We start from the raw sequence: 25,623 nt of genomic DNA on the forward strand, positions 1-25,623 counted from the left end.
TACCACTTTAGATTTACAGAGGAGGTCTACTGCTAGAATTACTGCCCTCGATCTGACCTTCGCGGTGATACCTCACATGCATGGTGCAATTGCTGTTTACATTTGACGCCAGACCGACGGTTGCGTTTGCCTTTGCGTGAGAGCAGGGGGGGACAGGGGTGCTTTTTTTTTTTCTTTATTATTTTTTTGCTTTTTTACCTTATTTTTAAACTGTTCCATTCATTTTATTTTTTTAATCATTTTTATTGTTATCTCAGGGAATTTAAATATCCCCTATGATAGCAATAGGTAGTGACAGGTACTCTTTTTTGAAAAAATTGGGGTCTATTAGACCCTAGATCTCTCCTCTGCCCTCAAAGCATCTGACCACACCAAGATCAGTGTGATAAAATGCTTTCCCAATTTCCCAATGGCGCTGTTTACATCCGGCAAAAGCTAAGTCATGAAATGCTTGTAGCTTCTGGTTTCTTAGGCCATAGAAATGATTGGAGCCATTCTGGTCTCTGATCAGCTCTATGGTCAGCTGGCCGAATCACCGGCTGCATTCTCGGGTTCCCTGTTGGGACAGGAGAGCCAGAGAAAAAAAATGTTAGACGGTGGGGGGATATTCCCTCCCACTGCTTGTAAAAGCAGTCTAGAGGCTAATTAGCCGCTAGGATTACTTTTACATAAAAGCTGACCGCTGGCTGAAAGGAATGATACCAAGATGATACCTAAACCTGCAGGCATCATTCTGGTATAACCACTCAAAGTCCAGCAACATACCAGTACGTTGCTGGTCCTTGTTGGGCATATATTGTAAACATTTTTTTCATGCAGCCTGTGGGCTGAATGAAAAAAAGATATTGATTGGTGGGTATGCCCACTATTAGAATATCTCCCTTCATCCACCCACTTCTAATGATGGGCATACATGCACCGTTTATATATGCCGAAGCATCCTCCCGCAAAAGTTAGTAGCAAATCGCTCCTCCACCCACTGCTGCCCCCACGCTTCGGCATATATGTTGAAGTATTTAACTGTGGTGGTGAAATCACCTCGGACAGCGCTGGAGTCACGGCTTTATGTATCGTGGGAGCAAACGCTGTTGCTGTCAAGATGAATAAATCTGCTCTACAGCTGAATGGCGTACCTGCTAAGCAAATGATGGTTAACAATAAAACAAAGTAACATTACAGTATAACAGTAAGACTTACCATACCTGCAAAGCAAATACAAAAAAAAAAATAGTAAAAAATAAAACATTTAAACGCAACCTGTCCCTAAAATATATATATGCCGAAGCATGGGGGCATCCTCCCGCAAAAGGCAGGAGCAAATCGCTCCTCCACCCACTGCTGCCCCCCCGCTTCAGCATATATGCTGAAATATGTAACTGTGGTGGTGAAATCACCTCCGACAGCGCTGGAGTCACGGCTTTATGTATCGTGGGAGCAAATGCTGTTGCTGTCCAGATAAATAAATCCGCTCTGCAGCTGAATGGCGTACCTGAAAACAAAAAAATGGTTACCAAACATGATAAAAACATAACGATAAAACATTGCAGAATAGAATACAGTAAAAATGAGCAGAACAAGAGAGAGAGAGAACAATAAAACGACAACTATTTTTGGTTTTTATTATTTTATATTTTTTTGTGTTTTTTTTTTTTTTTTACACTTTTTTTTGTAACTTTAACTTTTGTAACTGGTACCAGGTTTGGGTCTCTCAAAATGCGATGGCATCTTGGGAGACCCTGTGAAAGTGTGTCCTAGTCTGTGCAGTGCTGTACCCTACGCTAATACTCAACTAGTGTATGGTAGCGTTCAAAACATTCACCAATGCAAAGACCAGGATTGTCAGGACAGAAGGGACAATAATACCGGGTGTCATGCCTAAATCCGCGCTTGCTGCAGACACAACATCTTTTTTGGGGGGCTTGTTGGGTAGGGGTACTCGAGAGGACATAAAGAAAATGCCTCTCATGTAGCCGGCTTACTGCATTTGGTTGGGAAAGGTGAGGTGGAGCACCGTCTGGAAACAGAAGGGCTCTGACGATCTCTTCCTGGAATTTAAGGAAGGATCCAGTCCGTCCTGAAGCTGTATAGCACATAAGCGTTCAGCAAAGCCAATTGAAATAAATAAACAGACGCTTTTTTGTACCAGCGTCTGGCCTTACGGGCAACTAGGTACGGTGCCAACAACTGGTCGTTGAGGTCCACTCCTCCCATATTTTGGTTATATTCGTGGACACAGAGGGGTTTCTCCACAACACCAGTTGCCGTATTAATTTGGACCGTCGCGTCTGTATGAAGGGAGGTAAGAATGAAAACATTCTTATTATCCCTCCACTTCATAGTGAGCAAATTATTACACTGCAAGCAGGCTCTCTCCCCCAGCCTAAGACAGGAATCTACAAGCCGCTGGGGAAAGCCCCGGTGATTAGGTCGCACGGTGCCACATGCTCCAATCTGATGATCAAAAAGGTGACTAAAAAGTGGCACGCTCGTGTAATAATTGTCCACGTACAAGTGGTACCCCTTTCCGAATAATGGTGACACCAAGTCCCACACTATCTTGCCAGTACTTCCTATGTAGTCAGGGCAGTTTGTCGGCTCTACGTGACTATCTTTGCCCTTGTAAACCATAAAACTACATGTATAGCCTGTGGCTCTGTCACAGAGCTTATACAGTACATCTTGACCCCGTATCTGGCACGCTTGCTGGGAAGGTACTGTTTGAATGACAAGCGGCCAGAAAATTTAATCAGGGACTCATCAATGCAGACAACTTGATGGGGAGTAAACAAGTCTGCAAAACGTTGGTTGAAGTGATTTACGAGGGGCCGAATTTTGTAGGGTCGATCGTATTCAGGGTCTCCATGAGGACGACAGAGTTCATTGCTGTTGAAGTGCATGAACCGCAAAATCTGCTCGTATCGTGTCCTGGCCATGGAGGCAGAGAACACGGGCATATGGTAAATTGGGTCAGTGGACCAATATAACCGCAACTCACTCTTTATTTATGCCCATGTTGAGGGAAAGGCCCAGAAAGATCTTAAATTCGGAAACCGTAATTGGTTTCCAATCTCTGGCAAGGGAGGACTGGGGAATAGTGGCGATGTGTTGACTAGTGTACAAATTGCTTTGGTCCACAATAGATCTATAGAGATCTTCAGGGAAAAACAGCGAATAAAAATCCAGTGACGTAAAATCAACTGTTTCCACCTGAATGCCGGGTTGGCCAGTGAATGGGGGAAGTACGTGTGCTGCAGAAGTGGTGGGTTCCCAATTCGGATTGGCGAATGCAGCAGGAAGGGCACTATGGGCCTTTGTTTGTCTTCTTGGTGGCAGCAGGACACTACTTGTGCTTGCCACCTCGCCAGTTTGAACTGCACTTATGGGACTCGCCACGTCACCACGTGATACTGCAGTGCTGGATGTATTAGGCCGCTGGTGCTTGCCAGTTCACCAGAAGGAATAGCGGCGCTAGTACTTCTCTGCTCCATACGAGGGACCTGCAGTTCTCACACTTCAAGGACAGAAGAAGAAGATTGGGGTCTGGTACGCCTGACCTTGGCAGGGACCACAACTCCGTCGTCAGAGCTATCTGACATGGAGCCGCTGTCGTCTACAGGATCGTATTCTGAGCCTGAATCTGACAGATGAGTGACTTCCTCTTCACTATCTGTCATGCTCAGAAACGTGTAGGCCTCTTCACTAGTGTACCTTCGATTTGCCATTTTGGGCTCTAAATTTAGGGGTACACTAGTGAGACTCACAGGCAAAAAAGCACCTGACTGTCAGCGACTGTATCAAAACGCTACCAAAAAACTGTTAGCGATCGCAGGGATCAGGCCTGACTCTGCGAACGCTGCAGTTATGTGTGCTTAGTGTTTTGTAAGTGTCAGTGATCGATTGATACTGCACTTGGGTGGGCTGGGCAGGGCTGGGCCAAGGGGCAAAACGCAGGTGCTAGCAGGTATCTGGGCTGATCCCGCTAACACTGTGTTTATGGGAACCCTAAACTGCTGGGGATGCTAGTATAGATCTGATCGGATCAGATATCGATCCGCTCAGATACTATAGCACTAAGGGAGGTGTATTCTGCGTGCGTGGGTGTTAGCGGTACTGGCGCTAACCTGACGCTGCCTGGGGCGACGCAGACCTTATCTGACCCTAAAAACTTAACTTATATCACCGTCGGGCAATTAGGGGGTTAAACCTTTATAAGGTAATAAACTATAATAAACAAACGAACTAACCAGCGTCACCCGTAACAGGTATACGGTGATCACTGGTGAAAGGGTTAACTAGGGGGCAATCAGGGGGTTAAAACCTTTAGTAGGTAGTATATGGGGGTCCCTGTCGCTATAAAACGCTGACGGCGAACCTATATACTTACCTCCCTAACTAGCATCACCTGTGTCACTAATACAGCAATCAGAAAGACGATCGCTTAGTGACACTGGCGACGGGGGGGTGATCAAGGGGTTAACCTTTATTAGGGGGGGTTAGGGGGTACCCTAGACCTAAAGGGGGGGTACCCCAGACCTAAAGGGGGCTAACCCTAACACTTATAGCTGTCACAAACTGACACCAATGCAAAAAAAAAAAAAAAAACTGCTATTGGTGTCACTGTGACAGGGGGGGTGATCGGGGGTGAAAAGTGTGCCTAGTGTGTTCTACTGAAAGTGTAGTGTTGGTGCAACTCACATTGACATCACTTCCTCTGCCGCTGTTTACATTACAGCAGCAGAGGAAGAATTTCATTCGTGGGGAGCGATCGCAAAGGGGTGGCCACGAATGAGTGGCCTCCCCCTAAGCCTGTATAGCTTCCCCAATGTGGCCGACCGCCTTGGGTGATGCGCCCGCGGGAGGAAGATCACGTACCAGGTACGTGATTTTACCTGCCCGTGCCATTCTGCCGCAGTATATCTGTGTTAGGCGGTCGGCAATTGGTTAAATGAAAGGCCGACACCACTTTTGGCAAAAAGGATGGAACAGGTCGTAACACTACTGTCATGGTGAAGGATCAAGTACGGTTCCCTGCATGAAAGGGCCGCCAACTACGACACCCTTCTAACCGAGGTGATAGCCATCAGGAAAGCTAGCTTGCGTGACAGCAAGTTGACTGTAGAAAAGAGAGAATTCTCCCAATCACCTATTTCCGAGGATGCCATTTTCTGGCTTCACAACAAGCAACATAAGTCTTCCAGATCTTATGATAAATCTTCCTAGTGATAGCTTTTCTAGCATTCACTAGACATCACTGGTCCCGAGATGCCACGGTCCTTTAACACCCTGGCTTCCAATTTAGAGACTGTAAATTGGGGAGGAATATAGGACCTTGAGACTGTAGATCGGGGTGACGTGGAAGTGTCCATGGCCCGTCTACTGTCAGTCTCACAATCTCCAGGAACCACAGCCTTCTGGGCCAGGCTGGTGCCGCCAGAATGACTAGAACCTCCTTCTCTCCGAATCCTGCACAACAAACGTGGAAGGAGAGAGATCGGAGGGAAAGCATAAACCAGGGAGCACTGGCTCCATGGAACTATCAGAGCATCTGCTGGCAGCTGAGATAATCCGCCTTCCAGTTCTCTACTCCCGGGATATGGACTGCCAATATTATTGGCACATGTCCCTCTGCCCGGGCTAGTATGTAGTTCACCTCTTTCAGAGCTAAACGACTCCCGGTACCACCTTGGTGGTTTATATAGGCCACTGCCGTGGCATTGTCAGACTGCACCCTGATGGGGCAGTCCTGAAGCTCCACCATCCAGGACCGTAGGGCCAGACGTACTGCCCATAATTCTAGGACGTTGATGGGCTGAGAGACTGGCATCTGTAGTCAGTACTCTCCAAGTTACCGGGAGAAAGGATTTTCCCTTTCGCAGAGTCTGATCCTGCAACTACCAGTTTAGGCTTAAGCATGCCTGGAAGAGATAAGCACATTGGATAATTCAGGGCTTTTCTTCCTCTGTTCCAGGCCAATAAAATGTCTTGTTGTAAAGGCCTGGAATGGAACTGGGCATAGGGCACTGCCTCAAAGGTGGATACCATCCTCCCTAGAAGACTCATACAGAGCCGAATGGAGGGTTGTCAGGAGCCCCTTCTCTGACACACCTGATCCTTCAGGGCACAGATCCTGAAGGGTGGCAAGAATACTCTTTCTTGGACCATGTTTAGCATCATATCTAAATATTTTAGACTTTGAGCTGGTCTCAAGGCTGACTTTTCGGTATTTATGATCCAGCCTAAGCATTTCAAATACCTGACTGTGTATATTAGGCTCTGTTCTAGAGCCTGAGTGATCTCTGAGCAGAAGTTCGTTCAGATACCTGAGCACCATGATCCCTCAGGCCCTTAAAAAGACCCAGTACTGGTGCTATAACCTTTGTGAACACCCCGGGAGTGTATGCGTCCTTTCTATCGATGGAGGCTAAAAAGTCTCCCCTCTGGAGTGAGGTTACTACTGAGCGGACAGACTCCATCCGAAAGGATTGTATCAATAGATACTTGTTCAGGGACCTTAGGTCCAGAATGGGCCTTGTGTCACAGTTTGGTTTCTGAACCGTAAACAGGTTTGAGTAAAACCCTGTGCCCCTTTCGGGTACAGGAACCTCTACAATCACTCCTTGATGCACTAGATGATGTAGTGCCTGAAGCAATAAGTTTCTTAATGAAGGATCCGAGGGAACGCTGGATCTTAGGAACCTCTGAGGGTGCACCCCCCGTAACTCCAGCTTGTAACGGCGCGATATAAATTGAGGTGACCCACTCATTCAGAATTGTTGTTTTCCAAATGTCCGCAAAGTGCAGCAGCCTTCCCCCCACCCGATGGAGTGGGGGCATCCCCTCAAAAGGAGGGCTTGGTACTGGGTTTAGAAGAGTTTTGGACCCCGTGCTTTTTCCGGTCCTGGCCTTGCGGCTTGCCCCTGGCCCTAGCGCCCTGTTGGCGGCGGAACCGCCCTGACACAGACATTTGAGGAAGCAGTCCCTGGGTTTTTAAACGAGGGACGTTTGGTGCTTTTCTTCACAGGAAGTAGAGAACTCTTCCCTTCCGGAAATCTTTTGGATATATTTGTCCAAGTGATCACCGAATAAACATTCCCCCTGAAACGGGAAACCTGCCAATAACTTTTTACAAGGAAGCTCGGCTGACCATAAAAGTCTGCGCATATGTACAGACAAGAGACCCGCTGTATTGAATCCTTTAAAGCATCAAAAGCAAAAAACACAGCGCTCGAGGAATATCTGTCTTACTTTCAGGCAGATCATCCTCCTGGTTAGGCCGTTTGACTTGATCCTTAGGGACTGGCAAATACCAATTGCTGCAACAGCTGGCTGAATAGCTGACCTGGCCAAAGGAAGCTTTTAATAATAATTCCAATTTCTTGTCAACAGGGTCTTTCAAGCCCTGTGCGTTATCTACCGGACAAGTTAAGTAAGAGACTGCTGCATCTACGGCTGGCCTGCTCCATTTTTTAACAAACTTTTCATCCATTGGATAAAAAAGGGAGGCAAAAAAGTCCTGTCAGGATGTTCGCAATCAGCATACACCGCCTGTTCCAACAGGGGGTGTAGCAGGAAAGTCTGTGGCGACTTGAAAAGGTCTCAGGGATCCCAAAGAGGACCAAGGGGGCTCAGTCAACTCTGCAAGAGGAAAATTAAAAAGGCAGAACAAACCATTTCGGTCAGAGTCAGGATCAAAAGCCTCTGCGACTGAGAGGCAGACTTATCTGCCGTGCACTCCACCGAATCCTGAGCTTTCAGCTCTTCCCCATCCTCAACCCATTACTGCTCCAGACTAGGAGACTCCGGGGAGGGGGATCTGTCACGCTTCCTGCCACACCGCGGGATGGAGGCAATCATGCCGGCAATCCTGTGCTCTAAACCGGCTAAGGCTGAGGACAGTATCTCAGTGATAAGGGGTGAGGCAGCAGCGTTGACTGTAGGCACAATACAAGATAAGCACAGTGGCTCAGATTGCCCGGGAGCCTCTGGTTTTTCAGGGGATTCAACACTAGGGATACAACTAGGTTCATCTGGAACTACTGATGACATAGGTGTGCCCTTCCCTATGGTGTTCCTGCCACTCCTCTTTTTGGAAGACATTCAATGCCTGCAAACAAAGAGTACTTGGGTGTAGTTAAAACACCTCAGAAGAGAGACCCTTTAATAGGGCTCACCAAGCCCCTATGCAACAATCCTGCTAAGCACCTTTAGCCTGCCAAGCAACACCTGGTGACTCACGTGACCCAGGTAAGGAAAAATGAACCACTGGAAGTGTCCCACAGCTGCCTTCTGGAAGCACCACATGCTTGGCCTGCGCCGGAACGTTCTATGCGTATGTGCGCGGTCCCGGCGAGCGGGCGTGAAGGTATTCGTGTACAACGCGAATCCTCGTGCACCCAGATAAAGGCTACGCCGCATGTGCAGGCGAAGCCACGTGCGCCATGGCCGCCAAGCTGCAGAGCCCAGCGGCGCTGTTGCACCATGGCGAACCAAGGCGAAATGGCGCACCATCATACAGGTAAAAAACAGCCAGACAAGCAAAAAAAAAAAAAGAAGTTCACTTTGTAAACACCCACAGCTAGCCCAGAACGCCCCCGTATGGTCACCGCACACAGGTGTCCAGCCTTTAGCTAGCTTAACTGATTGTTACAATCACTGGTACACCCCATGATAATAAAATAAAGGGGTTTCACTTACTCGTCCAGGTGCAAGGCCACTTAGAAGCTAAGGACCCAATCTTCAACATTCACGGCGGGTTCCTGACACTTGGACCTTTAAGGACTGGGTACCCTTTCATGTTTAGGGTCCACTCCCTTGGATCTGTACAGAACCCTGCAGGAAATGCCTTAGCGCTGCAGTGTCTAGGGATTTCCTATCCTGATGAAGTTCTCTCTTCTCGAGCAGTATTTTTTTGTTTCTTGTTGCCGTTTATATTGTTCTCAAGTGGCGCCTATCTAAAAAGCTTAAGCTTGAGTCACCAATTACAGTCCGTTTTCTCCACCGTGAGGTGGTCCTGATAGAGCTTCCATCATTGTGTTTTCCCTATGTACCATTTCAGGTAGGTTGCAGTTTTTCTCTCAATTCTGTTGTGCACCCGACACTGAAATGTCACCACCTACCCCCACTATGGTGATAACTACTGTACAGTCTCTGCTTTTGCAGACATTTCTGACTTTGTCTTCATTTTCTTCTTCCCGTACTACAGGCTTCTTTTCTCTTTCATCATCTTCTCTTCGCCTCAAACCTCCCCCCCTCCCCTAGCTGTCATGGAGGTTCTCTTGCCCATTTACAATGTGTTATGGTTGCGTCCACTCCTGGGTTCTCATTAGTTTGGCACCCCTTTCCCCTCCATCATGGCCCACCCTAACTTCACTTTTCTCTACCACAATGTTCAGGGATTTAATTCACCTAATAAGTGCAGGACAACTTTCAACTATTTCTCCTCCCTACGAGCAGATGTGATGTGCCTGCAGGACACTGGATTTTCCCCCCTCTTCGCCCCTCTAATATGTTCACAGAAATTACCCCCAATTCCTCCAGGTGAATTTGAGGAAAAGAAACAGGGCGTGCTAGTGGTCCTCCATAAACGCACCCCTTTTGTCTGCAAACTGGAGATTGCAGACCCCATCAGCAGATAGCTCTTACTCCAGGGTTCTATTCGTGATAGTGACTTCATAAATCATAACCCATTATGCACCACATTCGCATCAGCACAGGTTTTTCTCCCACCACTTGGGATTGATCGCTACCCACAGGCAAGGCGCCCTTTTCCTAATAGGGGACACCAATATGGTCCTTGACCCTAAACTTCTTACATAGTTACATAGTAGGTGTGGTTGAAAAAAAGACACAAGTCCAACCTATGTGTGTGATTATATGTCAGTATTACATTGTATATCCCTGTATGTTGCAGTCGTTCAGGTGCTTATCTAATAGTTTTTTTAAACTCCCCGCTGAGACCATCGCCTGTGGAAGGGAATTCCACATCCTTGCAGCTCTTACAGTAAAGAACCCTCTATGTAGTTTAAGGTTAATCCTCTTTTCTTCTAATTTTAATGAGTGGCCACGTGTCTTGCTAAACTCCCTCCAGCGAAAAAGTTTTAGCCCTATTGTGGGGTCACCAGTATGAGAGATATAGATATATCTATATATATAGATATAGCTATATATAGATATATCTATATATAGATATATCTATATATATATATATATATATATATATATATATATATATATATATATATCTCTATCTATCTATCTATATATATATATATATATCTCTCATATACCCTCCCAAGCGTCTCTTCTCCAGAGAGAATAAGTTCAGTGCTCGCAACTTTTCCTCCAGACCCTTTATTAGCTTAGTTGTCCTCCTTTGTACTCGCTCCATTTCCAATATATCCTTCCTGAGGACTGGTGCCCAGAACTGGACAGCATACTCTAGGTGTGGCCGGACCAGAGTCTTGTAGAGCGGGAGAATTATTTATTTCATCTCTGGAGTTGATCCCCTTTTTAATGCATGCCAATATTCTGTTTGCTTTGTTAGCAGCAGCTTGCATGCCATTGCTGAGCCTATCAACTACTAGGACACCCAGGTCCTTTTCCTAGATTCCCTTGACAAATTACACCTTCTGTACTCTCCCTCTCGAACCGCCGCCTCTTCATCTACACACAGAATGTAGAATCTGCTCTCTGAACATCGATTGGTGGATGTGTGGTGCCATCATAACCCTAATGCCCCGTACACACATGTCCAATCGGAGCGTGTTGTCGGAAATTCCGACCGTGTGTGGGCTCCATCGGACATTTTCCATCGGATTTTCCGACACACAAAGTTGGAGAGCAGGAGATAAAATTTTCCGACAACAAAATCCGTTGTCGGAAATTCCGATTGTGTGTACACGAATCCGACGGACAAAGTGCCACGCATGCTCAGAATAAATAAAGAGATGAAAGCTATTGGCCACTGCCCCGTTTATAGTCCCGACATACGTGTTTTACATCACCGCGTTCAGAACGATCGGATTTTCCGACAACTTTGTGTGACCGTGTGTATGCAAGACAAGTTTGAGCCAACATCCGTCGGAAAAAATCCTAGGATTTTGTTGTTGGAATGTCCGAACAAAGTCCGACCGTGTGTACGGGGCATTAAACAAAAGACTACACCTATCTGACCCCCCATGACTTTTCCTGCATCGATCACATTTTTCTTCACCCTCAATCCCTCCCCTCGTCAATGCCAAAATTCTTTTGGTTTTGTGGCCAGATCTTTCACCCTTGCTTGTGCAGAGTAGAGCTCTCTGTCCTATAGCCCCTTAACCCTTATGTGGCGTCTCAACGATTCCCTACTTTCCAACAATTCCACGGCAGACACCATCGCCGAGGACATTAAACAATACTTCACTTCTAATGAGGGGGTCAGTCTTCACCTGTTTCGCTTTGGGAGGCTCATAAAGTGACCAAATCAGGGATCTCTTAAACAATTGGCCTTGTACCTCAAGAAGGAAGATAAGATTATGACTCTTTCCGTCTGGCCTGTCTGGATTCGGATTGAAGGAAACACCCATCTGCCTCCCTGAAGAAACAGGTGGCCTCTATCAAAGTGGAACTAAATTTGCTCCTCAATGATCGCGCCGAGAAGCAGATCTGATAGGCAAAATGCAATTTTTATGGCAGGGCAGGCTCTATGCTTACTCACTTGCTAAACGCCCATTCTAGAGCTTCTGCTTCTATTCGACTCAAACTTCCTATTGGCACTGTCACTGCAAATCCTGCAACTGTCGTTGACCATTTCCACGCAGTCCTATCTGATCTGTAGAAAAAATAAACCCGCCCTTCTGCCCTCTGTGAGCTATGGTTTCCCACCCCACTCTCACCCGAGACATGCAAGAAAAACTTGATGTGGACATTACCATTACAGAAATGTTTGCGGTTATAAAATATCTAAAACCATCTAAAGCTCCTGCCCCCGACAGCTTCACAGTCCTTTATTACAAAACTTCTGCCGACATCTTGGCTCCAAGTCTCACAAAACTTTGAAGATTGCCCCATTGACTGGACGCCACTAAAGCAACTTCCATATGGGTGGACCTGGATCCATTTCACCAAAGCTCAGTCTATGAATGCTACACACCTTACGCATATGGAACGGTCTCAAATACTCCAGCAACCTGCTCCCCACTCACCTCCCCCTGCTTCCTCTGGTAGGCAACCCGCTCGTTCCACCAGGATTAGATTCTTTAGTGGCCTTCTTCTGGTGGACCCAACAGGGCTGTACCTTGGCCTCTTCAATTCTTGAAAGTCATACTATAGCCAAACCTCAGAAAGTTACCATGCAACCCGTAACAAATTATTTAGATACACCCAACTTCGCCACTGGGCAGCTTCCCTCATACGTGACAAAAACCTCTTCCCTCTGACTGTCTCTGAACATTTTTGCTGTCAAACCACTAGCACCCAAACTGGTTTCCACATTTTACTCACATCCTAACCGTCTCTCTTCCCCTGCTATGCATGCCTACGTGGTGAGGTAGGGGGCAGATCTAAAAATGGTCCTGCATGTGGTCCACCATTGCAACTTGCATTATTAATGTCACAGCTCTCGAGTCAGCCTATAAGGTCTTAACCAGGTGGTATATTATACAAATCAGACTTGTCCACATAATTCCTGGACATTCTGGCACCTGCTTTAAGGGCTGCCAAACAGAAGGGGATGTCCTCCATATGTGGTGAACCTGCCCAATACCAGGTCTTTTTGGTTCAAAGTGTTTGCCCTCTTTTACAAAAATTTAGGGATTCATTTATCCAGAGATCCATGGTTCGCCCTCTTACATTTTAAACCCCCAAATCTCACTAACAAGCAATTCAAATTGGCACATTATGTACTCTTAGTCTCAAAATTACATCGCTGAAGAAGCAGTTCACTGGCTTCTCTGAAGTCAAAACCAGGCTAGATGGTTTTTAGAACATCTGACTAGCACCCTTACCAATAGCCCAAAAAAATGTAATAAGATCTGGCCCTTGGATCGCCTATCACCACCCTCACCTTATTTTGTGACATTTGACCGCCCTTCCTGTTTTATTGCCTCCATGTCGTGAGAGAACCCCCACACCAAGTTCCTCTTCCACACTTCTTGCTCTCTCTCCTCTAGTACAAGCTTTTCACTTTCTTTCCTGATTTGACACCCCCCCCAATCCTTTTTTTCCCCCCTTCTATTCTTTGCCTTCTCTTCACTTTCCCAGCTGACCATGCTGACATATTTGATGTGTTATATAGTGTTGAGATCCTGTGTCTTAATTTGATCTCTATCAAACTGGTCCAGGTTGTGCTCTAGAAACATCACATCTTTACTTTTTTCCATTGTGTACATTGATATACTGTTAATCACTGTGTTCACCTTGTTCTTTTTTGTACACACAACGCAGACTGTTCTGTATAACTTGCCAAATTCAATACAAATATTGAAATAGAAAAAACAGGAACATTCTCTGTATTATAGATGTGAATTTTACTTAGGTACAAAACATGGACATGGTTACTACTATGTCTCTTAACTTTTGCATAATACATTTGGAATTTTATGTGATATATTTGTTTTGTTTTAAAATTATAGACTGTCTTGCGAGCAACTAGGGTGAAAAAACAATGTAATCTATAATCAAGCAGCAAACAACACTCCCAATATAAATGAGAAATATTAAACTAAAATGATATCAAATGTATCCAAACTCTTGGTGTATCAACATTTCTGTGCAATAAATACCAACATAGTTCCAAAATGTGCAAATGTACAATGATGTGATAGAAACTGTATCCAATCTCCTATGCCCAGTACACACTATTGGACATTTATCGGACATTCCGACAACAAAATCCATGGATTTTTTCCAATGGGTGTTGGCTCAAACTTGTCTTGCATACGCACGGTCACACAAAGTTGTCGGAAAATCCGATCGTTCTGAACGCAGTAACGTAAAACACGTACGTCGGGACTATAAACGGGGCAGTAGCCAATAGCTTTCGTCTCTTAATTTATTCTGAGCATGCGTGGCACTTTGTGTGTCGGATTTGTGTACACATGATAGGAATTTAACCGATCGATTTTTGTTGTCGGAAAATTTTATAGCCTGCTCTCAAACTTTGTGTGTCGGAAATTCCGATGGAAAAAGTCCGATGGAGCCCACACACGATCGGAATTTCCGACAACACAAACCGATCACACTGTGTGTACAGCGCATTAGCGCATAAATTTTCCTGTGCAATATGTGCCAATATACAATATTGTGATATATTCATATAATTCTTCCTATGATAGTCCAAATATATATCCCGTGCTTGAGTGTAATCAATTGATTAATGGTGTTAGGATAAAGATGAAACGTATTTAATCTTCACAGATCCTCAAAAGCCGTGCTTTATGTGAATTCACCTCAGTGCTCACAAAGCATGACCTCTCACTTAAGTTTGGTCAGAATAGGCTTTTTAGTCACCCTGGACTAACAGATCATGCTTTCCCCCTTGCTGCTCTGTTGATGTTCCTCCATTGTGACTCAATATATGTGAAAAGAGAGCTCCAAATAGTGCTTATATCATTTTAAAATTATAATCAATTTATTAACCACTTAAAGGCCGAGCCTCTTTTTCAGACTCGGTGTTTACAAGTTAAAACTTTTTAAATTTTTTTATACATTTTTTTTCTAACACCCTAGAGAATAAAATGGCGGCCATTGCAATACTTTTTGTCACACCGTATTTGCGCAGCGGTCTTACAAGCGCACTTTTTTTTGGAAAAAAAAAATCAATCACTTTTTTGAATAAAAAAAATAAGACAACAGTAAAATTAGCCCAATATTTAAAAATTGTATAAGATAATGTTACGCCGAGTAAATTGATACCCAACATGTCACGCTTCAAAATTGTGCCCGCTCATGGAATGGTGTCAAACTTTTACCCTTAAAAATCTCCATAGGCGACATTTAAAAAAATTCTACAGGTTGCATGTTTTCAGTTACAGACATGTGTGGTTTGACCACCGTTTTCATATGTGGGCTCTACTCACGTATGCGTTCGCTTCTGCGTGCAAGCTCGTCGGGACAGGGCGCTTTAAAAAAAATTTCCTTTCTTATTTATTTTACTTGATTTTATTTATTTTTACACTTTTTTTTTTTTTTTTTTAAATTGGGTCACTTTTATTCCTATTACAAGGAATGTAAATATCCCTTGTAATAGAAAAAAAGAATGACAGGTCCTCTTAAATATGAGATCTGGGGTCAAAAAGTCCTCCGATCTCATATTTGGACTTAAATGCAACAAAAGAAAAAAAATAAATTGCGTCATTTGAAAAAAATAACAAAAAAAGTGCCTTTAAGACGTATAGGTGGAAGTGACGTTTTCACGTCGCATCCGCCCTGATAGGGTTTGGAGACGGGTGGGGGCCATCTTCCCCTCACTCGTCTCCATACCCAGCCACGGACAGGTCCCGATCGCCTCCGGTGCTGCCGACGGCTCCAGTAAGCGGCGGAAAGGGGGCCCCTCTCCCGCCGCCGATAACGGTGATCTCGTGGCCAATTGGCCACAGAGACCACCATTATCGTAAACAGGCTGAAAAGATGGATATCTCGGTTATGGCAGCAGCTGCTGCGGTTACCGAGATATCCATCTTTAAAGTGCTGACGTATATGTACAGGAGCCGGTCGGCAAGAGGTTTATGTGCATAAAACTCACATTAGTTGGGTGCTCCAGTGACTAACTGTATACAACATATATCAATATAAAACTATGATGCTGAAGCTACTTCGTGCCTCTCCGTGAAAGATACGAGCGTCTACTACATCCACTCTAATTGATTTTTTTCCCGCAGGTGTGCTATGTTAATGCCAACACCTGCCGCTCACAGAGCGTGTCTGTTATGTCTATGACTGGTGAATCTAATCGATCCCCTTTCAATATGTGTGTGTGTGTGTGTGTGTGTGTGTGTGTGGACACAAAACAAATCTTTGCTCCGATGGCGCATCGCGGGTTTAGCACAATACAAGGTCTATATTATTCCTATACTTAATATTAATATTAACATTTAAAAACGATGTGTATATTAAATAAAACCATATACGTAAAAACCTTCAGACTTTCCTATATATTAATGCAGCGGGATCAGTTTACAAAAAGTATATGTGTGTAACCCCCTAATTGTTCTCTTATCCTATGTATCTTCTAATTATTAGTAAGAAAACAACCTAAATCAAATTCTGTGTTTAACTCTTTTGGTGCCATTACCGACAACTCATGGAGCCACCGTGATTCTCTTTTACTCATCTCCCTAATTCCAGTTTGTCCTCTCCAATTTTTTTTAGGGCTTCTATGCCCCAAAATTGTAACCCGCTAAAGTCTTTATTATAAACTTTTTTGAAATGTAAAGAAAGATGGTATTTTTCATACCCTTCTTTTATACAATCTTTTAAATGTCTTTTAGTTCTACCAATATAAATGAGATCACATGGGTATATACTACCCCCTTAGTGTCACAGGATATAAAATCCCTTACAGTACAAGTTCGTTGGTGAATAGGGTTAGTAAATTTTTACGTTTTTTAATATTTTTGGGGACCTTTTGTACAGCAATGACATCTGCCACATCCATAAAAACCTTTCATGTCCCAGAACATAGGTTTAGCATTTGTGGGTGAATGTACTGTTTTTAACGACCACATGTCTAAGGTTTGGGGCTTTTTTGTATATGTAGCTTGGTTTATTTGGGAGGGATGAGCCTATATGAATATCTTCTTTTAAGATTTTGCAATGCTTGTTTATCATCTTTTCTAATGCCTTAGTTTGAATATTATAATCCATCACTACAGTATAACCCATTTTATCATTTTCACAAATTTTAGATGTTTTTACGCTATTTTCTATAAATGTTTCTCTTTTTAGTTTAATATTTCACATTTTGTATTGGGATTGTGTTATTTGCATAATAAATTAGTTCATAATAAAGACTGGGGGGGGGGGGGGTGTTACAATTTTGGGAGAAGCCCTAAAAAAACATTGGAGAGGACAAAATGGAATTAGGGCGATAAGTAAAAGAGAATCATGGTATGTCCATGAATTGTTGGTAATGGCACCAAAGAGGTTAAACAAATAATTTGATTTAGGTTGTTTTTTTAGTAATAATTAGAAGATACATGGTATAAGAAAATGATTAGGGGGTTGCACATATATACTTTTTGTAAACTGATCCCGCTGCATTAATATATAGGAAAGTCTGAAGTTTTTTTTTTTTTTTTTAATATGGAGATATACATACTGTATATGGTTTTATTTAATATACACTGTTTTTAAATGTTCACATTAATATTATCTATAGGAATAATATAGACATTGTATTGTGCTAAACCCACGATGCGCCAGCTTCATCAGAGCAAAGATTTGTATTGAGTCAACATACATACACACAGATTGAAAGGGGATCGATTAGATTCACCAGTCATAGACATAACAGACACGCTCTATGTGAGCAGCAGGTGTTCACATTAACATAGCACACCTGCGGGAAAAAAAATCAATTGGGTAGAGTGGATGTAGTATCAAGAGAAGATTGCGTCTTGTCCAACTTTAGGAATCTCCCTGATGAGTCACAAGACCCTGTGACATAACGCTTAGGGGAGGGGCAGATTTGTTTGGCAAGACACTCCTATATTTTACATAGAGGCACAAAGTAGCTGCAGCATCGTGGTTTTATATAGATATGCGTTGTATACAGTTGGTGCACTTGGAGCACCCAACTAATGTGAGTTTTATCCACATATTTTAACTACTTGCCGCCCGCCATAAAGCAGAATGACGGCGGCAAATGTGATTGTGATATCCTGACCGGACGTCATATGACGTGATCAGGATCACACAGCCGGGGCATGCAGCACAGCAATAGGAGGTGCTGTGTGTTAGTCTGACACATCGCAACTCCAAACATGGTATGAAGCCACGTGATCAGCTGTGACCAATCACAGCTGGTCATCGCGTGAACCAGGAAATGCCGGTAAACGGCTTTCCTCGATTCACGCTGACAGGGAGAGCTGATCGGCGGCTCTCCCTGTCAGGGAGGGGTCTGTGCTGATAATTAGTACATTATCAGCACAGCCCCCATTAAAAAGGTGCCCATCGGCTGCCAGTGCCCAACACCTGCCAGCCTGTCACCATAATAAAACGACTGTCAGTACCCACAACAGTGCCACTCAGTAATGCCCGTCAGTAGCTCCTCATAAATGCCGCCTACCCAGTGCCCATCAGTGCCACCTATCACTGCCCTTTTTTTTTTCCCTTTTTTTTTTTTTTTTATTGACGGGCTTTTTTCATTTATAGCACAAAAATTTAAAACCAGATCAAATACCACCAAAAGAAAGCTCTATTTGTGGGGAAAAAAAATGATACAAATGTAGTTTGGGTACAGTGTTGCATGACCGCGCAATTTTCATTCAAAGTGCGAAAGCTGTGAAAGCTAAAAATTGTGATGTGCAGGAAGGGGGGGAGGGGGGAGTGCCTGATATGGAAGTGGTTAATAAATGATCATAATTTTAAAACGATATAAGCACTATTTGGAGCTCTCTTTTCACATATTCAGAGTCACAATGGAGGATCAACAACGGAGCAGCAAGGGGGAAGCATGATTTGTTAGTCCAGGGTGACTACAAAGCCTATTCTGAACAAACTTAAGTGTGAGGTGAGTGCATTTCTAAAGGGGGAGCACTGAGGTGAATTAACATAAAGCACGGCTTTTGAGGATCTGTGAAGGTTTTAATACGTTTCAGCTTTATCCTAACACCATTAATCAATTACTTGATTACACTCAAGCACGGAATATATATTTGGACTATCATACGAAGAATTATATGAATATATCACATTATTGTATATTGCCACATTCTGTATTTATGTAGGCACATATTGCACAGGAAAATTAATACACCAAGAGATTGGATACAGTTTATTATCACATCATTGTACATTTGCACATTTTGGAACCATGTTGGTATTTACTGCACAGGAATATGATACATATGATATGATACACCAAGAGTTTGGATAAATTTTATATTATTAGCACAGCATTATTTGTTTTCTAGCTTAATATTTGTTTTGCTCACTACGCCCTTTACAGTCTCTTTCTACAACACACATTCCAAATATATATATATATATACACATATATATACACACACACACACACATATATATATATATACATATATATACATACACACACACACATACATATATATATATATATATATATATATATATATATATATATATATACACACATACACACACACCATTTCAAGGTGAAAGGCACTCATGAGAACTGTTACCCATTACCTATTACTCCTGGCATTCTGCAAAATTTCAGGCTGGGCACAGATCTTATTCATTTTAGTGGTTTTCATGTTCCTATATGCCAGGGATTCCTAACTAGGGTTCCGCCAGAGGTTGCTAGGGGTTTCCTTGCTCAATTAGCAATGTCTGCCTCTTGAAAAGGTTCCCACGGACACTATTGAATCGTTATAACTATCCGTAAGAGGGTAATTATTCCCAATGTCCAATGTCATTCTTCCCACTGACTATTACACTAATGTATCTTAAGTTGTAGATCTAATCTTTTTTAGCAGGGGTTCCCTGAGCCTGGAAAGTTATGTCAAGGGTTCCTGTGTGTTAAAAAGTTTGAGAAAGGCTGCAATATGCAACATAAAACAAGGATTTCATGTTCCATAGAAGAAATGGAGCAATACTCAATTGGCTTTAGAAATTTCTAAAACACTATGAAACAGAGTAATATGATGAAACAAACTTTACCTCTGGAAACATCACCTCAAGAATGAATTTTGTTTGATCGCCATTCATAAGCTTTTTTGATTGTATGCTCAAAGTTTCACAAAGTAGCTGCAGATAGCCCATCACCAATTCTGCCTGTTCTTCATCTTCAATATAGGTCTCCTGGCACTCCACACTTTGGCTTGATGACTGAAACTTTTCTAACCAGTGTGACTTTTTCTTTCCTGTGAGGATGCCTTTTAGATGACGTTCTGCTTGCTTACTCTTCACGATGCACTCCACCAGTTTCTCATTTGCTCTATCCCTGGATGCCCGCGCCCGGTCCGGTAGAATCTTCTTTATCACATGAGAATCACTGTCTGTGATGTTTGGCACAGGGTCACGTATTTCCTGACATATTGAAGGGAAATTCAGTTTTGTTTTACAACACTCCTTTCTTACTGGGTAGCCTGTAACAGATAAAGTGCAGTCATATTTTCACAACTCATTGTTGCTTGTTGAACTCCCCCTATTAAAAGATCTGTTTAAGGGAAAGGAAAGCATTTTTACATACATTTTTCATTAAATATAAAACCACAGACCTGAAACTACTTACTGATTGCTGAGGTGCAGTATTGCAAGAAAGAACCAGAAAAACCACAACCTGTGTCAAAGTGAAGAAAAAGATGTCTGTCAGAGTTAGTTATACCATCATAGCAACTCACCATATGTTACAAAGTTAGGCCCCTTTCACACTGGGGCGTCGGCGGTACAACAGCGCTATTTTTAGCGCTGCTGTACCGTCGTTCTTGCAGCGGTATTCGGCCGCTAGCGGTTCGGTTTTAACCCCCGCTGGCGGCCGAAAAAGGGTTAAATCCGCTCGTACAGCGCGGCTATAGCCGCGGTATTACCGCGGTATAGCCGCGCTGTCCCATTGATTTCAATGGGCAGGAGCGGTTTAGGAGCGGTGAATACACCGCTCCTTCCCCGCTCCAAAGAAGCGGCTCGCAGGACTTTTTTTACCATCCTGCGAGCGCACCGCTTCAGTGTGAAAGCCCTCGGGCTTTCACACTGAACAAACAGCGGAGGCTGTTTAGGGGCGGTTTTCAGGCGGTATTTTTAGCGCAATACCGCCTGAAAACCGCTCCAGTGTGAAAGGGGCCTTAGTCAGGTTGAAAAAGAGAGACATCTTTTTTCCAATCTAGTCCAACCAAAAAAGTAAAAAAAAAAAAAAAAAAAAAAATCATACAATTCCATATACACAATCCTTCACCCACAGTTGATCCAGAGGAAGGCAAAAAACTTATATGGATAAGGGAACATTCATTCTGAGTAAATATTAAGGATGGACAAAGAAAAGTATAAGGCATATCACATGGTCTGAAAAGATGAGACAGAATCTCATCAGGATCAGGGAAGAAAGAGCGGGGTAGATGAGACAGATACCTCATAAGAGCAGAGCCTCATATCAGTCTGAGTAAGGCCCCATTCACACTAGCGCGTTTTTTGATGCATTTTGCATTTTGCAGAAATGCACGGGAATTTTTTAACATGGGTTCCTATGGAACATGTTCACATCAATGCTTTTTTGTATCTCAGCGTTTTTGGAAAGGGTCGGGGACTTTTTTGCATGCAAAAAGCAGCGTTTTGCATGTAATGGTTTTCAATGGACAAGCATCAAAAACGCAAGTGCTGCGTTTTTACAGCGTTTTTGATGCGTTTTTGCCGTTTTTTTATTTTTTTTTTTTTTTGTAATATTTTTGTAAGACTGTAAAAAAAAATGAAAAAAAAAAAAAAAAAAAAAAAACGCAAAACGCAAATCGCGGCAAAAACGCGGCAAAAACGCGGCTCAAAAACGTGGCAAGCATGAAAAAAAAACCTCCAAAAACGCTCAAAAGCAACATGCATAGGTGTGAATCGAGCCTAAAGGGACATAAACTTTCCTTCTCCATCTACACCATAAATAGAATTTTTTCTACATACTTGCCTATAAAATCCTTTTCTTTGAGTACATCATGGGACACAGAGTCAGGCTAATATTCATTACTTACTGGGTTATACTCCATCACCAGGTGAATGAACACTGGTAGACCAAAGGAATTCACACAGAAAGTGATCCCCTATATAACCCATCCCATACAGGAAGCACTTCAGTTTGTAACAAGCACTGAATCCTCAAAAAAAAAAAAAAAAAAGAAAAAAAAAAAAACAACAAGAAGAGGGGAGGGATCTCTGTGTCCCATGATGTACTCAAAGAAAAGAATTTTACAGGTAAGTATGGCAAAAAAAAATCCTATTTTCTTTTTTATACATCATGGGACACAGAGTCAGGCTAATATTACCTACTAGGACGTCCCAGAGCAATAGCCTTGAAGGGAGGGAGACACCCTGCCAAACAATAGCCATCAGAACTTATCTGGCAGCCTGCAGTATACTGCGGCCAAAAGCCGTATCCTCGGCTGCTCGAACATCCACTTGATAAAATTTTGTAAACGTATGCACTGAAGACCAGGTAGCAGCTTTACAAATCTGAGCCACAGATACCAGATGGCGAAAAGCCCAGGAGGTTCCTACACCCCTGGTAGAATGAGCTCTCACCCTAAAGGGAGGAGCTTTATGTTTCAGACCGTAGGCCTGAATGATCAATTGACGGACCGAATTGGCAATGGAAGCCTTGGAAGCTGCCTGCCCCTTTATGGGTCCTGTTGGTAAAACAAAGAAGGAGTCTGATCCTCGGATCTCCACAGATCTAGACAAATAAATCTTGACTACCCAGACAACGTCCAATGAGTGCAGTCATCTGTCTTCCGCCGAGCGAGGCTGAGAGAAAAAAAAAAGGCAAAATAATGTCCTGATTTTAATGAAAGGCCGACACCACTTTTGGCAAAAAGGATGGAACAGGTCGTAACACGACCCTGTTGTGGTGAAGGATCAAGTATGGTTCCCTGCACGAAAGGGCTGCCAACTTCGGCACCCTTCTAGCCGAGGTGATGGTCGTCAGGAAGGCTAGCTTGCGTGACAGCAAGTGTAATGGAATTTCCTTGATAGGTTCAAATGGTTGTTTCTGTATCACAGACAACACCAAGTTCAAGTCCCATGGACACATAGGTGACCTAATGGGGGGAAGCAAGCGAGTTACCCAGTGCATAAAGGTTCGGATCAGTGAATGGGAGACTAAAGGCCTTTGGAAGAATACTGATAGGGCCGAAACTTGACCTCTGATTGTACTCAAAGCCAACTTGATTTCCACAGCTGACTGTAGAAAGGAGAGAATTCTCCCAATGACGTATTTCCGAGGATGCCATTTTCTGGCTTCACACCAAGCAATATAAAAAAGTCTTCCAGACCTTATGATAAATTTTCCTAGTGACAACTTTTCTAGCATTCACTAGGGTAGACACTACTGGTCCCGAGATGCCACAGTCCTTCAGCACCCTGGCTTCAATAGCCATGCCGTCAGATTTAGAGACTGTAAATTGGGGTGGAATATAGAACCTTGAGACAGTAAATCGGGGCGACGTGGAAGCGTCCACGACCCGTTTATCGTCAGTTTTACAATCTCCAGGAACCAGGGCCTTCTGGGCCAGGCTGGTGCCACCAGAATGACTGGAACCCCCCTCTTTCCAAATCCTGCGCAACAAATGTGGAAGGAGAGGGATCAGAGGGAAAGCATAGACCAGGGAGTACTGTCTCCATTGAACTATCAGAGCATCTGCTCCAATTGCCAGAGGATTCCTTGTTCGGGACACAAATTGCCGTAGCTTGTTGTTGAAGCTGGATGCCAATAGGTAGACCTCTGGCAATCCCTAAGGCTGGCAAGTTTCCTGGAACACCCCTGGGTGTAGGGACCATTCCCCCGGGCAGATCTGCTGGCGGCTGAGATAATCTGCCTTACAATTCTCTACTCCCGGGATATGGACTGCCGATATGATCAGCACATGTCCCTCTGCCCAGGCTAGTATGTGGTTCACCTCCTTCAGAGCTGAATGACTCCTGGTACCGCCTTGGTGGTTTATATATGCCACTGCAGTTGCATTATCAGACTGAACCCTGATAGGGCAGTCCTGAAGCTCCACCGTCCAGGACCGCAGGGCCAGTCGTACTGCCCGTAATTCCAGGACGTTGATGGGCAGCATCTGTTCTGTCCCTGACCATTTCCCCTGAGCTGTGAGCCCTTCCAGTGTCGCTTCCCAGCCTGAGAGACTGGCATCTGTAGTCAGTACTCTCAAGTTACCGGGAGAAAGGATTTTCCGTTTCGCAGGTTCTGATCCTGCAACCACCAGTTTTGACTTAAGCATGCCTGAGGAGATAAGCACATTGGATAATCCAGGGCTTTTCCTCTTCTGATCCAGGCCAACAAGAGGTCTTGTTGTAAAGGCCTGGACTGGAACTGGGCATAGGGCACTGCCTCGAAGGAGAATACAATCCTCCCTAGAAGACTCATACAAAGCCGAATGGAGGGTTGTCTGGCGTTCCTTATCTGATGCGCCTGAAACTTCAGGGCACAGATCCTTACAGGTGGCAAGAATATTCTTGCTTGAACCGTATCTAGGATCAGACCTAAAAACTTTAGACTTTGAGCTGGTTTCAAGGCTGACTTTTCGGTATTTATGATCCAGCCTAAGCTTTTCAAATACCGCACTGTGCATATTATGCTCTCTTCTAGAGCCGGTAATGAGTGATCTCCAAGTAGGAGGTCATCAAGATACCCGAGCACCAGGATCCCTCAGGCCCTTAAAAGACCCAGTACTGGTGCTAAGACCTTTGTGAACACCCGCGGAGCTGTAGTAAGCCTGAAGGGTAGAGCCACAAACTGAAAATGATGTTCCTCTACTGCAAAAGGTAGGAACCTCTGATGAGGCTGGAAGATAGGTATGTGTAAATACACGTCTTTATCGATGGAGGCTAGAAAGTCTCCCCTCTGGAGTGAGGCTACTACCGAGCGGACAAACTCCATCCGAAAGGACTGTATCGGTAGATACTTGTTCAGGGATCTTAGGTCCAAAATGGGCTGTGTCCCCGTCTGGTTTCTAAATTGTAAACAGGTTTGAGTAAAACCCTGTGCCCCTTTTCGGATACCAGAACCTCCACAATCACTCCTCGATGCACTAAATGATGTAGTACCTGAAGCAATAAGTTTATTTTTGGTGGTTCCCGAGGGAACGCTGGATCTTAAAAACCTAAGAGGGGGAGCCCCCGCAACTCTAGCTTGTAACCGCGAGATATAATTGAGGTGACCCACTCGTCCTGAATTATTGTTTTCCAAATGTCCGCAAAGTGCAGCAGCTTCCCCCCCCCCCCCACTCGATGGAGTGGGGGTGTCCCCTCAAAAGGAGGGCTTGGTGTTGGGTTTTGAAGAATCTTGGACCCAGGGCTTCTTCTGGCCCTGCAGCTTGCCCCTAGCGCCCTGTTGGCGGCAGAACCACCTTGACGCTGAGACATTGGAGGAAGCAGTCCCTGAGGTTTTAAACAAGGGACGTTTGGTGCTTTTCTTCATAGGAAGTAGAGAACTCTTCCCTCAGGAGATCTTTTGGATATATTTGTTCAAACGATCGCCAAAGAAAACGTTCCCCATGAAAAGGGAAACCTGTCAATAACGTTTTACAAGGAAGCACGGCTGAACAGTTCTTTAGCCATAAGAATCTGCGCATATGTACAGATGAGAGCCAAACGAGAAACCTGCTGTATTGAATCCTTTAAAGGCGTCAATAGCAAAAACACAGCGCTCGAGAAATATCTGTCTTACTTTCAGGCAGATCATCCTCCTGGTTAGGCCTATCAGGCCGTTTCACCTGATCCTTTATGGACTGGCAGATACCAATTGCG

At 44.0% G+C, this 25,623-nt stretch overlaps 1 protein-coding gene across 9 annotated transcripts in view; it reads right to left on the reverse strand.

Moving 5' to 3' along the window:
* PWWP3A (PWWP domain containing 3A, DNA repair factor) overlaps window positions 1-25,623 on the reverse strand; it is a 124,586-nt gene that overhangs the window by 16,692 nt on the left and 82,271 nt on the right. For all 9 annotated transcript variants that reach the window (XM_073596781.1, XM_073596801.1, XM_073596790.1 and 6 more), the window contains 2 exons: window positions 20,414-20,461; window positions 19,840-20,267 (listed from right to left, as the gene is read on the reverse strand). In XM_073596781.1, the coding sequence (XP_073452882.1) occupies window positions 19,840-20,267; window positions 20,414-20,461 (476 nt within the window). The remainder of the gene's footprint in view (window positions 1-19,839; window positions 20,268-20,413; window positions 20,462-25,623) is intronic.

Source organism: Aquarana catesbeiana, linkage group LG01, assembly GCF_042186555.1.
Source record: "Aquarana catesbeiana isolate 2022-GZ linkage group LG01, ASM4218655v1, whole genome shotgun sequence".
Taxonomy (NCBI): domain Eukaryota; kingdom Metazoa; phylum Chordata; class Amphibia; order Anura; family Ranidae; genus Aquarana; species Aquarana catesbeiana.